The sequence below is a fragment of the Rosa chinensis genome, chromosome 2 (genome assembly GCF_002994745.2).
Source record: "Rosa chinensis cultivar Old Blush chromosome 2, RchiOBHm-V2, whole genome shotgun sequence".
NCBI classification, from domain to species: Eukaryota; Viridiplantae; Streptophyta; class Magnoliopsida; order Rosales; family Rosaceae; genus Rosa; species Rosa chinensis.
In genome coordinates this window covers 41,034,545-41,051,509 of record NC_037089.1, presented here as the reverse complement: position 1 = coordinate 41,051,509, position 16,965 = coordinate 41,034,545, and the positions used below count along the sequence as shown (strand labels likewise).

At 38.2% G+C, this 16,965-nt stretch overlaps 1 protein-coding gene and 1 long non-coding RNA gene across 2 annotated transcripts; one reads left to right on the top strand and one right to left on the bottom strand.

The window, feature by feature from the left end:
• Positions 1-324: 324 nt before the first annotated feature.
• Positions 325-5,799, bottom strand: LOC112184282. Its single transcript, XM_024322551.1, has one exon. The coding sequence runs from the start codon at positions 5,797-5,799 to the stop codon at positions 325-327; it is 5,475 nt and encodes a 1,824-aa protein (XP_024178319.1).
• A 6,895-nt stretch (positions 5,800-12,694) lies between these two features.
• On the top strand, positions 12,695-14,407 carry LOC121051567. Its single transcript, XR_005806110.1, has 3 exons — positions 12,695-12,753; positions 13,751-13,797; positions 14,228-14,407. It is a non-coding gene; the product is annotated as an uncharacterized LOC121051567 (long non-coding RNA).
• The last annotated feature ends 2,558 nt before the right edge of the window (positions 14,408-16,965 follow it).

Here is a 16,965-nt window from a genome sequence, read left to right as displayed (position 1 = left end):
AGGAAATTCTATTCAAAATTGATCAATGTTTGTCTCCAACCATTACAACGCTTATAACCTGGAATGCAATGCCCAGGTGCAAAACATGTGAAGATTGACACGCGTCAAACATCAGTGATCCTATGCCAAACGGTCTCAAGATTCCTACAGCTGCCATCACAGCTGGCTAACACTCATACTACTACATATCGTAAAAGAAAAACGACAACTGATGCATAAACAATATTCTTAGCAAAATCAGAAACTCACAACCATTAGCATCAATAAGAAATCAATTAGAATAGGTCCCTGACAAGTCCTGCCTTCCTCAGAATAAGCTTGTCCTCAAGCTTGTTGATCAGTATTGAAATTTGGATATCGAGCCTTGAAATCAGCAGGGTATTCCCAAGTAGCATCCTCCATAGGAGCTCCCAACCATTGTATCAACCATTTAGTTACGGCTGCACCTTTTTCCTTAAACATTCCAGTCTGCACAATTGCAGCTGGGTACCAACGAGGATTATCAGGATCAATCTCAGGTGGTAAGTGTGGCTTCACAACAACATGCTGTCCCAATTTCTTTTTAAGCAAGGAGACGTGGAACACAGGATGTATCTTTGAAGTCGCAGGCAAATTCAGTTTGTAGGCCACTGATCCTATCTTCTGCACAATTTCAAATGGCCCATAATATTTGGCAGAAAGTTTGTGAACTAATCTTCTCTGAACTGAATGCTGTCTGTAAGGTTGAAGCTTGAGGTAAACCCAATCTCCAACAATGAAGCTCCTCTCAGTGTGTTTTTTGTCGTAGAAGTGCTTCATTCTCTCCTGAGCCTTCTTTAAGTTCTGCTTGAGCATGGCTAGCAAGGAATCCCTATCCTTGAGTTGTTGATCTACCTCATGAACTGCAGTAGAACCAGGGAGATAGAGCTGCACTTTGGGAGGAGGATAACCATATAATGCTTGGAAAGGCGTCATCCTAATTGCAGAGTGGTAAGTGGTGTTGTACCACCACTCTGCCCAGGGAATAGCTGCTAACCACTTTGAGGGTTTATCTCCTGTAACACAACGCAAGTAATGCTCAAGAACTCGGTTCAAGCTCTCTGTTTGGCCATCAGTCTGGGGATGGTAAGCCGTACTCTTGCATAATTGAGTACCTTGAGTCTCGAAGAAGGCCTTCCAAAAATTACTGAGGAATAATGAATCCCTATCAGTAATGATGGTTTTGGGTAGACCATGTAACCTGAAAATCCCTCGAATAAACTCCTCAGCTACTGACTTAGCAGAATATGGATGAGACAATGGTAGAAAGTGGCCATATTTAGTAAACCGATCCACCACCACAAGGATTATTGATTTTCCACTGGATAAAGGTAAGCCCTCTACAAAGTCCATAGATATATCTATCCAAGCATTCTCAGGAATTTGGTTTGGTTGGAGGAGGCCAGGAGGTAGAATGGTCTCGCTATGGTTTCGTTGACATATGTCACATTCTGACACAAACTTCTTTACATCTTTCTTAGAACCAGGCCAAGCAAAAGTTCTGGATACTCTATTATAGGTTCGAAGATAACCAGAATGGCCTCCTTCCAATCCATCATGATATTCATGAATTATCTTTCTCCTCCACTCATTAGCTTTAGGCACAAATATTCTATTTCTATAATGCAACTGAGAATTAATCAAAGAGAATTTATGGTTAGAACATTTACCTTGCTGTAGCTGCTCTTTGATTTTGATTGCTTCATCGTCATGCTGGCAAGCACTTTGAATGTCCAATACAAACTGGAAAGTAGGTCTTGAAGTTCCAGTTATCACATGAAGTTCGGCCTGTCTTGACAACACATCAGGCACCGTGTTGTGTTTCCCGGATCTGTACTGAATGCTGTAGTCATAGCCTATGAGTTTCATCAACCATTTTTGTTGAGCAGGTGTGGTGATTCGCTGCTGCAAGAAGTGTTCAATTGTCTTATGATCAGTGACAATTTTGAATTTATGTCCCAGTAAGTATGGCCTCCAGTGTTCGACGGCTGAAACCACGGCTAGCATCTCTTTATCATATACCGATAAAACCAGATGCCTTTGGGCTAAAGCTTTGCTCATAAAAGCAATTGGATGCCCTTCTTGGGATAATACAGCACCAATGCCTATTCCAGACGCATCGCACTCTAGTGTGAACTCCTTGGTAAAGTCTGGTAAAGCCAAGACAGGTGTGGTAGTCATAGCTGTCTTCAACTCCTCAAACGCCTTAATTGCCTCCGAGGTCCAATGAAAACTATCCTTTTTCAGCATGTTGGTCAATGCTTTTGCAATCAGTCCAAAATTCCTTACGTACTTTCTGTAATATCCTGCTAACCCCAAAAACCCTCTAAGTCCCTTCAAGGTCTTAGGTAAAGGCCATTGTTTGATACACTCAATTTTTTCAGGGTCTACTGCAACCCCAGCGGCGCTGATAACGTGACCAAGATACTCTACTTGTTTGGTGCCAAAGATGCATTTATTCTCCTTAACCTTCAAAGAATGTTCCTGAAGCTTGAGGAGTACCTTCTCCAAATGTATCAAGTGTGATTCTAAGTCAGGACTGTAGATCAGAATGTCATCGAAGAAAACCATAACGAAACTCCTCAAAAATTCTCTCAGTATGTCATTCATCAATGATTGGAATGTTGAGGGTGCGTTGGTTAATCCGAAGGGCATGACTATGAACTCGTAATGACCACTATGAGTACGAAATGCAGTCTTATTTATATCAGCAGGACGCATTCTGATCTGATGATATCCGGACCTCAGATCGAGTTTCGTGTAAACTGCGGAGCCATGTGCTTCATCAAGGAGCTCATCAACTACAGGGATAGGGTACTTGTCCTTTACCGTTACTGCATTTAGCGACCTGTAATCTACGCACAGTCTCCAAGAACCATCCTTCTTTTTCACAAGCAAAACTGGTGATGAGTACGGGCTCACACTTGGTCTGATTATACCAACTTCCAACAACTCTTGTATGATTTTCTCTATTTCCTCCTTCTGAAAGTAAGGATATCTATATGGTCTTACGTTTACCGGTGGAGTGTTCGGAAACAACTCAATTCGGTGATCGTGTGCTCTGGAAGGAGGTAATTGCGTAGGTACTTGAAACAAGTCGGAATATTGATGTAGCAAAGTTTGAATTCTTGGGTCAACTTCTTCAATTTTTCTCTTCTGTTTCACCGGCTGGACTTGAACTAGGACAGCTTCCTTTTCCTTCTTCAACATTCTAGTCATAACCTTGCAACTGACAACAGTTGTTGTCGGTGTCGTTTCTCCCTGAAGCTGAAACTCTTGATTATTAACAGTGAACCTCATTCTCATGCTCTCAAAATTCCATATAATATCCCCTAAAGTCCTCAACCAAGCTGCCCCCAAAAGTATCTCACATCCTGGTACAGGAAGAATATGAAACTCTCCAGAAAATTGATATTCCTGTAGCTTAATGGTTGCATTAACCAACCCTTGAGTTTTTAACAAAGCTCCACTAGCCACCCTTACTACGAGAGAGTTCTTATCGATAACCACTACTTTAGCACTTGACAGTAACGAAGGGTGCAAGAAATTATGTGTTGCCCCGGAGTCTACAAGAACATGAACCCTTTTGCCATAAAAACATCCCTTCATCTGCATGGTCTCAGTTCTGCTCCCCTCTGAAATCACATTCAGCTCGATTAGAGGCTCTTCAGTATCTTCAATAGGTGGAACTTCATCCACGTTCTCAGCTAGGAGATTTGCGGGTAGCACTATTTCCTCTTGCGTTGGAGCAGCTTCAATAAGTAGTGCTTGACCTCTCCTACAAGTGTGACCTGGTCTGTAGATTTCATCACAAAAAAAACATTGGTTCCTTGCCCTCCTTTCTTGATACTCAGCCTGAGACAACTTCCGGTTGGTAGAATTGATGTTGCTATTGGTGCTGTTGCTGTTATTGCCAATTCTCGCAATGTTGCTATTGGTGCTGTTGCTGTTATTGCCAATTCTCGCAATGTTGCTATTGGTGCTGTTGCTGTTATTGCCAATTCTTGCAGGTGTTTGCAATGACAAGCTTGAGCTCCTATTTGCTGCAACAGAAGGGCTATTTCTATGAAAGTTAGAAGTACCAACTCCCACATTTCTAGACTGAAACTGTACTGTTGCGGCAACTTTGAGGCTTTCACACTTAGCTTCAAACACTTTGGCCATTTCGCATGCTTCATAAAGAGTTCTTGGTCGATGAGCCTGGACATCAAACCTAATATTTTCCTTTAATCCACCAATAAAACAAGACAGTAGTACCTCCTGTGAAAATCCTGAGGCTCTTCGCGATAACCTTGTGAACTGATTCTTATACTCATCCACACTCCCAACCTGGTTCATTTTGGCCAATGCAGCCTGGTAACCCATTCTGTTATACCCGCCAAATTCTCTCATCAATAAATCTGCCAACCCCTGCCATGAATAAGGAAATTCGTGTCTGAACATGTACCAAGTGTCAGCTGCTCTCCCAGCTAGATGCATAGAAGCTATGACAACCTTTTTGTCTTCTGGGATTTGGTATAAATCGAAGTACTGATCAGCTTTATTTAGCCACTCAATAGGGTCACCACCATCAAAAATTGCGAATTCCAAACGCATTTGCCTCATTGTAGGCAGATTTGGGTCATGGTACCCCATTTGTTGACCTCCCAAAAAGTTCACAGGGTTCAAGTCGTTTCCCCCTCCAAATTGATTTCCAGGGATATGATTAGACGGGCCAGAAGTCGGTGGTATTTGTGAGGCTGGAGTAAGAGAAAATTGAGGAACTTGTGTGACTGTAGTAGCAAAATTTGGGGGTGCAGTTCCACTTGTACTCCCATATTTATTATGTAGATAGTTTGGGACTGCAAATGGAAGTGAAATGGGTGGTTGTTGGTGAAGGTTAGGGTAATACCCAGAAGTTTGGCTAGGATAAATCATGTGAAAATGGTCTTGCCCTGGAATATGGTGCACAGTACTAAAATTCCCTCCTGGGTTGTAATATTGATAAGATCTGGCCATAGACTCATTAAAACGAGCAGCATGACCATTATCAATTCTAGTATGCTGGAAGTAATGAGCTTGTTCTCCATTTCTCAAAATCATACTAGCCATACTTCCACTATTCTGAGAATCAGAAAAGCATAAACCTCCAGAGTAAACACCCATATTAGTAGAATAAACCATGGTATTCTCCGTGGCCAAAGATGAAGTCTTAGCAGAATCTAAGCCCAAAGTCACATCTTTATTTGTCAAATTGAAATTAGAGTGTGGAGAATTTCGAGTATTACCCTCAGTTGTAGCCACACTTGATGACGATGAAGCCCTTGAAAACGGTATCGACGACGAGCTCGAAGCGTTAACTACCTCAAGTGATGGTGAATACCCAGTTGGGCCAGCCTCAGACATGGTACTTAAACACCCTACTCCGGTGATTGGAAGATGTGCTGAGATGTTCAACGCTTGGGTACTGGACTCTGATGCCGGAAGTGAACCAAAACGGAGGTTGTTGGGTGAAATGGGGTCGGGTTCTCGTCGGAGAGAGGCAGCCCGGAGTTGTCGAAGTTCCTCTAGTAATTGAGCCTGTACATCAGCATTTTGCGCTTGAACCGCAGCGTTTTGGGCTTGAATTGCAGCAGTTTGAGCACGCAGTGACTCTTGAGCAACACGAATCTCTTCAACAGAGGCACGCACAGCCTGAATCTGAGAGTCACCGAGCGACAGCTGAGCAATGTAATCCAATTCCGCCGCCGTCAATTCGCGGGTCACCGACGAACCACCACCGCCCTTCGGCTTTGGTCCCATGAGCGCTATGGCTCTGATACCAGATAATAGAGACTCAAAATGAAAGAGAAAACGAAAAGGAAATTCTATTCAAAATTGATCAATGTTTGTCTCCAACCATTACAACGCTTATAACCTGGAATGCAATGCCCAGGTGCAAAACATGTGAAGATTGACACGCGTCAAACATCAGTGATCCTATGCCAAACGGTCTCAAGATTCCTACAGCTGCCATCACAGCTGGCTAACACTCATACATATCGTAAAAGAAAAACGACAACTGATGCATAAACAATATTCTTAGCAAAATCAGAAACTCACAACCATTAGCATCAATAAGAAATCAATTAGAATAGGTCCCTGACAGAATTCCAGAGAATATGTTCTGCATGTTCTCCGTGTGTGTGTTTTTGTGTTTTCCGATAATAGTAATAATCAAGAAACACGGAGAATGAAAGAATCTGTGGTTCTTTTTGAAAGAATTTTGATTTGGGGTTTTGGTGATGTTAGGGGTTTCTGGGTTATTGGCTTAACCTTGAGGTGGAGGTGTGTTGAGAAAGGCAGGAGAGCTGCTGAGGTGTGGCTTCAAACATCCAATTCCAAAGTTATTGTTCATGCTTGGAGACATAGATTGCTTCTACGTTCAAGGTTCCTTAATTCTCCTCTCTCAATTTTGTCCATTGTAATTGTAAATTGTTCCTATTTAATGTTAAACTGTGATTGGTTTTGTATGCAGGTTTCATATGCTACTGTTGTAAGAAATTGGTCTCCAAGGTCTGAAGAGAAGGAGAAGGTTGAATCTGTAAATCAAGGTAAATGGAAGAGAATACATGTTAAGCAATTTTTGAAATCATGCTCAACTTTAAATTTTTAGAAACTTTTTGAAAAGGTTTTTTTTTTTTCCTGAGATCTGTAGTCTGTAGAGGATGAATTTTTTTGAAGTTGTAACCTTTGAACATTTTAGTTCAATTTTAAAGCCATAGCCCGAGAGTAGAGTAGAAAATTGATATGAGGTGGTCTGCTGGTGTGAGATGATATGCTGTTGAGGAACTCTTCTTATGCTTGAAAGATGGTTTATGAAACAGGGTTTTGGTTAGATTGCTCTATGGGTTTGATTTCTGCATGTCTGACGATCTCCACATGATGCCCATTCTCTCTTTATCGTAAACATTAATCAGCCTTTTTTACTTGGTGATGAATGTGTCTACATTCGGGTGTGTTTTCTTTCTGCTTTCTTTGCAGCGAAATCATTCTTTTTTTTTCTTTTTTTTTGGGCTCTGTTTTGTCATGAAGAGAGAATGGGTAGATATGTGGATTTAATGATGATTATATGGAATTGCAAACTAGGAACCCACTAAGTTTTCGTATGTTATATAAACAATTTTGTTGATTGAATTCCTATAGCACTAAGTTAAATGATTAACTTATTGGAATTGGATTTACATAGGGATCCGGTCTTCAAGTTACACTCTCTAACCGGTTTCTGTTTTGCTTCTTTTCTGACTGAGTTTTGTGTATTGATTGTTTGATCATTCAGTAGAGAAGGACATATTGTTGGCAGGAGTAATATTTCATGGTGTTTGAAAGAAAAAAGTATTAGGAGTATTACTTACACAATAATGAACTTTCTATTGAAGTTAGTTTTGGTAGTTTTATGATTGGTTTGAGGATTTTATTGTTCTTTTGTTTGATTTTTACAGATTTTATGCAAAACATTTTGTATAAAATTTCGGAGATAACTAGATCGAATGATAAGAAAGGAAACGGTGTGGGAATATTTCATTTCTATTTTTTTTTTTTAAGAATATCTTGTCGATATATTAATATTACTCAGGTCAGAAAGGACCATTATATTAATATTACTCATGGTAAGTAAACAGCATATTTCATTTCTATTATGCTGTTTACCTACCATGTGGAATCATAATAAGAAAGGAGCTGATTACGGTTAATGTTGTTTACTTATATTTATGAATTGAATTAAACTACGTACTTTGATTACTAAAATACCCCAACAAAAAGAAAAAGACAACAATATAGGATTGGGTAATTTGGAGTTACAGAAATTACGTGAGGGTATTTTGGGTAGAAAAACTTGATTATGGAAGCTTTGATTCTTAAACTCATTTCCCCCTTTCGTTATCAAATTCCTGACAAGGAAGTGAGATCCACAGCCATTCGGATTCCTTTATGTGTTAGTAAACGGAAAAATATTTTTACTCAAAAATCATTTCCTCCATTTTCATTATCATTCCAAATAAGTAAACACTATGCCAAAAAGGCCTTCAGACGACACACTTCAGACGACATAAGTTTCGTTTTGTGTCGTCTGAGTTTTTCAAACGACATAATTTTTTTTTATGTTGTCTGAATATAGGCTAAAACCATACCCGTTCAATTTGAAAAAATGGCCAGCCTTCAGACAACACATATTTGTTGTTGTAATAGATGATGATTTCCTATCCCAAATTTGGAGGGATATCCAAAATTTGATCAAATACTTTTCCCTCTCAAATAACCAAGCTCTAGTTGACTAGAAAATGTTGTGACATTCAGACAACATTTAAATGTCGTCCGAGTGTAGAGCTTGTTTTAAAATTTTCTAGGTTATATTGACTTGTGCGTTTTGATACAAGTCATTTTCTGTCCTTCGAATTCTCACTCGATCGATCAGCTCTCTCAGCTGTACCTAGAACTCGCGAAATTGAAAACCTCAAAAACCAGCCTCTCTCCTTCTCACTCAGCTCTCTCAGATCTTAATTCTCACCCCCTCCTTTGTCTTCTCGCTCTCTCTATTCTTCTTAGTCTCTCCCTCTTCTTCTTAGTTTCGATTAGGTTTTTCTTCTATTTGGGGATGGGGACCTGTCCATCACCACAAGTCTTTCACTTCCCAAGAACTAAATCACAGAGCAGGGGCGGATTCAGCCGGGACTGGGTAGGACTCAAGCCCCACCGCTGAACTCAGTTGGAGAATTGGAGCACTCCCGAGTCCCGACCTGAACGAGGAATATGGAACACCAAACACAGCAACCTGCAAGGCTACAACCAGCAATCCGTCTCCGCCAGTCCGCCTCTGCAGTCTCCGAGCTCCTCCTCCAGGCTCTAGGTATCTCACTATCTCTTACTCCCTCTCCGAGCTCCGCTCCTCCTCTGCTTCTCATCTGAGTTTCTGAATTCTAAATTTCTAATCTGTAAACTTGGGTTCGATACTTTGATTTCCATTTGATCTTGTTGGGAAATTAGATTTTGAATGGGTAAAGTTGAAATGGGTTTGATTTCACGATTTCCATTTGATATTTTGATCTTGATGGTAATTTTAAGTTTTTAACAAAGATAATGTTACTCATTAACTGATCTGGTCTTGATGTTGATGTCGATTTCCATTTGAGTTTTGATCTTGATGTTGATTTTAATTAAGGTAATGAACTAATGATACTGATTGGGTAGTTAGAAATGGGTGTGATAACTTGATTTCCATTTAATGTTGATTTCTTCTTCAATTGCAGTTTGTAACTTTTTAAGATTCATGATTATATGTCTTGTATCAGTTCGAAATTGTTGGGTTATTCACTCCGGTCACTCCACCGAAAGAGGTATTCTAAAACCCAATTCATCTCCTAATTGATAAAACCCAAATTGAAATTATTAAAGCTAATGAAATTGTTAATAATATATCCCAGTTCTTGGGTGGCTTGAGTTCTCTGAATTTGTGCGTGTATCAGATTGGGAGGTGGATTGAGGAGGATGCTTCCGTTCTTGTTCCTGCTGATATAAATCATATAATCAACATTAAGTTTGGGGATATTATTCCAGCACATGCTTGTCTCCTCGATGGTGATCCACTGAAATTGATCAAATGATTTAACAATCACATTTTCGCAAGATTATATGATTGAATGGAGCTATTTAGATTTTAGTCTCATTTTTTGCATTTGGTCTTTGCAGTCTACACTTGTCGGTGAGTCACTTCCTGTGATCAAAGGCCCTGGTGACATTGTGTATTTGGGGTCTACATGAAAACAAGGAGAGATTGAAGCTGTGGTGATTGCCACTAGTGTTCATACCTTTTTTGGCAAGGCTGCTCATCTTGTCGATAACACAAATCAACAGAGCCACTTTTAAAAGGTATGTTTACACTAGATGATTTTCTTTCTTTTATTGTACAAGCTGTTTTCTACTCATATTGCATCATTTGTTTGCTTTTAGAACAAATTGCTAGACACAGTTATGCTTCTATAATGGGCTTTGGGTGAAATTTTTAATTTTACTTTGATGATATCGGATTGGCAAGTCTGTGTGTTAGCTGAGTACATAGGTTGAGAGCTTAGTGGTCAGTGGCATTAATAGGCTGCTAAGTTATCTTAAGTTTCTGGGCAAATTTCATACAATTCTTTATTCACTTTGGTAGCTTGATGCTTGGAATTGCAGTGCTAGTGGGATTCCAGGAGAGAATATGGGTGTTATTATACAATTCCTCTTGATCATGGTCAATCTGGGAGGACAGATAGCCTCTTGTATATCCTTCATGGACTCTGCTAACCTATGCTTCGATGACTATTGGTTTTGTAAGTCTCCTTTTCAGCAGCTCATCTCTTATTTGGGATTATACGGATCTGGGTTTGAGTTTGAAGGCCTTGTTTGGGCCATTAGAACTTAGTTATGTAGATTACAATTGTATTTTGATTTGATAGGTTAGTAGGTTTTGATTTTGTTTCATTTTGATTTCATAGACTAGCTTTGGTTCAATGACTCTTGTCTTGGTCTCTCCATGAATTCGAAGTCAATCACTTAGTGACTCTTCGTCTCTCTCTCTCTCTCTATCTCTCTCAATCTCTCCTGGACGGTTGCCAGCACTAGCCCTCTCCCTCTATCCTCGAATTAGATCAGGTGCTAGTTCTGGTTGTTTAAGCTTTGTTTTTGAAAAAGGTGTTGGCTTTGGTGAATGTTTCCGGGATTTATGTGATCTGGGTTGTCATTCGATTTGGTTTTTATTGGGTTTTTTATGCTTTTCTTGCTAGCTTTGGTTGCTGGGATATTGAAGACAAAATAAAAGAGAAGAAAATGAAATGAAATGGGTATGTCCTTCATTTTCTCTATGGTTTTCTGGGTGCAGAAACATACTGTGATTGAGTCCAAGCCTGAACATTTTCTGGATGACCTTCGTTTGAATAATCCATGGCCTGAGCTTAGAAGGAACAGAGTGCTATTTTCATGTTCTTATCTGAGACATTATCAATGTCAGTCTCTTTTGCATTTCTGATAAAAAGTCCTAGTAGTGTACTTCCAACAACTAGGGAAGAGAAAAAAGAGTTCAAGGTTTACCTTCTTGATTTGTATATTAATTACTATGTTGAACAATCGTTTTATTGCTGTTCAGCACCGTGATTTTTCTTCCTGTGTTCTTGAATTTATAAGGAGCTTATCAAAACTAGGATGACTGCAGATGATGTAGATAACTACAGTGAAGCATTGAGAACTCCTTTAAAGTCTTTACTCCTTGAGGAATTAGTGAGGATATGTTATTCAAGCATTGGTTGGAATTTTGAGAACGTTTTTAGTTGAAGAGGCTGTTGCGAATGGAAATTTTCAAGATAGTATATAGTTGTCACTAAAATTCGAAATGACATTGTTTCTTCATGTCAGGAAAAATTCTAAAATTAGTATTTGTTTAACTAAGCTACAAACTGCACTCAATTACTGCACCTGCATAGATGCAGTGTCGGTGTCAAGCTTTGTCAATTATTGCTTACATTCTCACTCCTTTGGGGTTGGTATTGGCTTTATGGTTTTGCACACACTTCTTTGGAGTTTGCCGTCATAACTAGTGTTTCAGCCTCATGCGTGAATATCAATCCCCATTGAGCAGGTGGTTGATTTTTCTTACTTTATGTCTCAGGTCCAGAGTTGCAACAAATAATTAGTGACAGCCGTTCTTAAGTTCATTCCGGTTAATCAGACTTTTGGGTCATGGTGGCGGCATTGAAGATTTGTGAAACCAAGATTGAATCTGCGACAACTGGATATAGTGTGCATAAATTAGATCTGTTTATCTTGGTGAGAGTGTTTTTTATCACTTAACATTTATAACATCTTCTAGAGTCTCTGATTTCCTTATGATAAGTTCTGAATTGATTTCCTTAATCTCCAACTGATTTCCTTATGGTAAGTTTTGAATTGATTGATAACCCTAAACTGTAGTTTCAAAATGGTTCAGTGTTCTTAGTTGTGAGTGTAAGGCAGTTTAACTTTGATGCATTGATTAAAAAAAAAAGGAAAAAAAAGTAAAACCTAGTGTTAATGGCTTAACTCATATTTTTTGCAAACAGAGTTTTTAGCTCTAGTCCTCGGTTTTCCGACATGATCATTGTAAATACAGAAATAAATGCTCAGAGTTGAAGCATGTTGTCTAATTGAGTGGTCCATGCAGGGAGGGAACACCTGAGTAATCTGACTAGAAGTCTTCGCTTTAATAAGGCTCTTAGATTTCTGCCGTTTTCTTTGGATGCATGAAGGTTGCAAAAGTTACTTTTTATATATATATATATTTTTTATCAAGTAATCAAATGCTTGTATTTAGCTAGTCAAATTCTATACAATCCATACCACTATTCATTTATTAAGTTGTATAATCATAAATTTTCACTTTACAGGAATTCCTAGCAAAAGAAGGTGGTGGTGAGGCACCCCTCGAGGGATCAGTACCAGATATAACATCTTCAACTGAGTTAGTCGACATCCCCAGAATTTCATGTTTCTCTTTTGTGCTTTAAAAACTAATTTGTTGAAATGTGTGCTTTATCTACTTTCTTGCAGGCACTATGTAGCTTTACAGAAAACCTACCAAGCCAAGGCTGAGGCTGATTTTCTAGTATTGACCAAAGGGTTAGGCCTCTTCAAAAGAGAATTAGTAGAGATCCTAGTAGCAACTCAAAGGCAACTGTTATAAGTTTCTGCAAGAATGCTAGAAAACTCAAAGTAAGTGTGTGGAGTTTTATAGTGTCATTTACTTGTATTCGATCTGTTTGATTGTTGGTTTGATCTTATTTGAGCTCCTGAATTTGTTTCTTTCGTTCAAATTTTGAAGATTGTAAAGAGTTAATTGGGACGGGGCTTGGCAATTGGATCCATATAGATTCCAAACTACTTGTATTTTCCCTTCATCTTCTGTTTTGAAATTGGTCTTTGTTGTTTGGTTTTTAAAATGTTGGACAGCCATTTTGATTGAGTTCTTGTTGTTAGATAGTTTCTTTTGATTCCTCGTGCAGTTCGCATCTGTTTCGTTACTTTTTCCAGAGCTATGAATTAAGTATATGTGATTTTGTTTTCTACTAATTATGTAGGCATTGTGCTATTTGAATTTGAGTTTCTGGAATTATATATGAGAATAGGGTGAAGTTTTTGAAGAGTTTCAAAGAGGCTATGGGCTGCTGAGCTAGAGTGGAATATAGGGCAGCCCATAGCCTCTTTGAATCTGATTGTTTGGAAGCTTAAGTAGATCAGTTAGGGATTTGAGTATTTCTTCTATTTCTGATTCTTTGGAGGTTGGAGAGGATACATTGTGTCGAGATTTGCAGTTTCTGATTCTTTGATTTCTTCGATTTATGATTCTTTGGTGCTGTTTGAATTTGGGTTTCTGGATGCAGGTTTGAGATGGTTTTGATTTGTAGTGACTTCAGTCGAGATTTGCAGCATTTGCTGCTGTCTTCTTTGTTGTTGGTGTGTTTTGTCTTTGTCTTTTTTTCTTGTTTTGGGTAGAAAGGAAGCCTAAGACTTGGGAAGGGAAGGGCAGGGGCTAAGCTGGCTCAAATTTGTTAGATCATGCTGAGAGATTTGTATAATCTGAAGTTTGGGTTTGGTACTATAGCTTAGGATATTTGAACAAAAGTTTTGGCATGTTTGGAATATAAATAAGAAGGTAAAGATAAATTAAGTTCATTGCAACTTCTTGCTGTTCTGTTCTCTCTATTTGTAGGTAGATTTCCAAGGACTGTCTTCTTGATGCTCTCTTTGGCTGCTCAGGTAAATACCTGTAATTAACGTTCTCTTATATTTTGGATGTCAGAAAATTTAAATACCTGCAATGGTGTTGATTACTTTCTGGTAATGTCCAACGTAAAAACAATAGCAACCATAATACCTGCAATGGTGTGGATTGCTGCCAAACGTCTCTGTTAATTGCTTCTTTTTCCTTCTCTCTTAAACTATCTGCAAGTAGGTAGCTAGCTGGAAAAGCAATTATATTAATTCTTAATCTTTCTTAGAATAGAAATAAGAAGGTAAAGAGAAATTAAGTTCCTTGCAACTTGTTGCTGCTTTGTTCTCTCTATTTGTAGGTAATTGATCTTTATAATGTGTTGGTAAGTCGTCGATGAAATTGATGAAAACTCAGATCAATGTGATTTTCAATATTACCTACAAATTTCTGAAATAATTGATTTGTACAATGCAGATGGGCTACATGCACTTTGGCACAGTCAAGATATATGGTTCTGAGGCTGCCCTTATAAACACTTTAACAGAGACGTACGTTTCAAGATGGGACTATAAAAAGAGAGGACATTTTTGTTTCCTCTAAATTATGGGGTAGTCATCACCGTGACCCTATTTCAGCTTTGAGACAAACTCTAGAGTAAGCACATATACTAGATTACTATACCTACTAGCAACAAATTCATTTCTTAATCTACTAGAATTAGATATGGAAGAATTTGATTATTTGGTTTAGGATTATTGGTCTCAATAAACCTTTTCATTGTTCCCCACATTTTTATGTAAATATTGAGTCTTTAGCTTCATTTTGATATTGGCTTTTGCTATTACTATGTTTGTCTCACTTTCTGCAATCAAGTTTATGTTTTTGCTGTTAAGGTTTGGAATTCTCAACAGTATATGTTATGGGTTGGCATCAAGTTTGGTATTTTGAGTCCTGGCAAAGCATATCTGCAGGGTTATGCATGTATGCTCACGCACCCCGGAATACCTTCCGTTTTCTATGATCACTTCTATGCTTCGGGTGATTCCATTCATGATAAGATCGTGAAACTGGTACAGCAGTACAACTAGCTAGTTCCTTTATTGACTTGTGTCTAGTAGAAGTTCTTCCTTTATTAAGCATTTGGACTTCCAGATTAGTATATATCGGTCATTTTGAACTGATGCTCATGATTAGGTTTGTGTACATGAGACAATTGTGGATTAATGGAAATTACAATGAATGATTTTGGATGTGGATTTTATGGTTTCATGAATGAGCAATTTTAATTTCCAAAATGCATGCATACCAATTGTAACAAAGGACTACTACCATGTGTTATCTCAAATTGCAAACTACAACAAAAGCACACTAATGTGTGGTTGCAGCTGTACAAAAGCAACACAAAAACCAATTAGAAGTCTATTGTCTTTTTGGCTTTGGGACGACAGAAAATTGTAGTCTAAATGGCAAAACAATAACATAAGTTAGATGGAATTGTTGGCTGAAGCATATAATAACAACAAATAAGTGTGGTTGGACTTGATCACAGACAATATAAAACACGTACTATTAGTGGTCTTTTTTATATTCAGATCACAAATATTTGTCGTCTTAAATAACCTCAAACGACAGTAAATTGTCGTTGTAATGAGACTGACATAACAGAAAGAATATGATATCTATTGTCTAAATTATTTCCCAACATCACATACGTATAATTTCAAAACCTTTCACACAACACTTAAATTCATATAAACCTACCATAGAACGACACTTAATTGTCCTCTGATGCGCTTTACGACCACAGATAATTGTCGTTTAAAGTCAATTGGCACAACATTTAATTGTTGTTGTATGACAGATCACAATGTTCCCAAAATGCAAAACTCATCAGACAACACATGATTTTTATTTTTTTATGTAGTCTGAAAAATCAGACGACAGAACACTTCTGTCGTCTGATACCCCCAAGACACGACACCGTACTAGACGACACATTTTGGTTCGTTCAGACGACAGAATAGTTCTGTCGTCTGAAGGCCTTTTTGGCATAGTGAAACGTGCTTCTAATGTTCTCTCATAAGTAGGGTAATTCTTATGGAGTAAATTGGAGAATACCAAAGGTCTTCATAGCAAGACTCAAACCAGATTTCACTCTGAAACCCGAAACAGGCCCTGTGGGGCTCACTTTGGAAGAAATTTTACCAAAAATTTTGGCTGGACTTCCCCTAAAAATGGACTACGCAAAACCTGTAAAAACATTCTAACACTCCTCAAATGAACATATCCGTCTTCAACTCCTAGAGCCTACCGGATCCACACAATTCCATAACCAACTCCCAAACAAACAACATAAAATAACACTGAAACTCAAATCTCCAATAACAATAATCATCCTACTAATACAATCAAAACCTAGTCATCAAAGCAAACTAGACAAATAAATTGAAATAAATTATACTTAGGTTAGCATGTAACCTACAAGGAAGATGCATGGAAGCGGTAGTCACTATGCCTCCACATCCTACGCAAGTTTGACTTCGACTACTCTGCAGACTGAGCAAGAGAAACAGAAAAGCCCAAGGAAAAACATTTGAAAACCGTTAGAGTGAGTGGTCGAAAAATTAATAATTGCAAAGAAAACAAAAGAAGATTTAATGCTTTCCCATTTTATTATCTTAAAAACCACGCATGTAGTAAGGTCTCGTGAAATACTCTTAATATTCATCTTTCCTGAAATCTCAAACATCTATTGTAAAACATCTCGAAAACCGTCTCAAATCATGCAGTAAATTTCATCTCATAAAATAACTTCAAATCATCAGTGAAATATCTCAAAACTCTTTGAAAATATCATAATCTCAATAAATACTCATGCCAACTAACTATAGTCATGCCGACTAACAATCTCATGCCACCAGGGGATACTGCCTACCAAATGATGCATCGGAGGGTACTGCCGACCGGAATATTATGGAAGATATTGCCAACCAGAATATTGTCTGGAGGGCACTGCTATTAGCATGTATGCACTAACATATTGAGCAAAACAATGCACATACAAGGCACATTTATTTTCATTCAAAATAGGAGTAGTGAGAATCAAAAGAAACGACTGCGGCAATACTATTCAGAAAAGAATTGGTCGACTTAACAATATATATACATGTTATTGATGTTAATATATATTTTTTTAATTGTATCAGTATTAG

Coding starts and splice junctions, on each gene's coding strand:
- LOC112184282 (XM_024322551.1), bottom strand. CDS start 5,799: ATGGGACCAAAGCCGAAGGGCGGTGGTGGTTCGTCGGTGACCCGCGAA.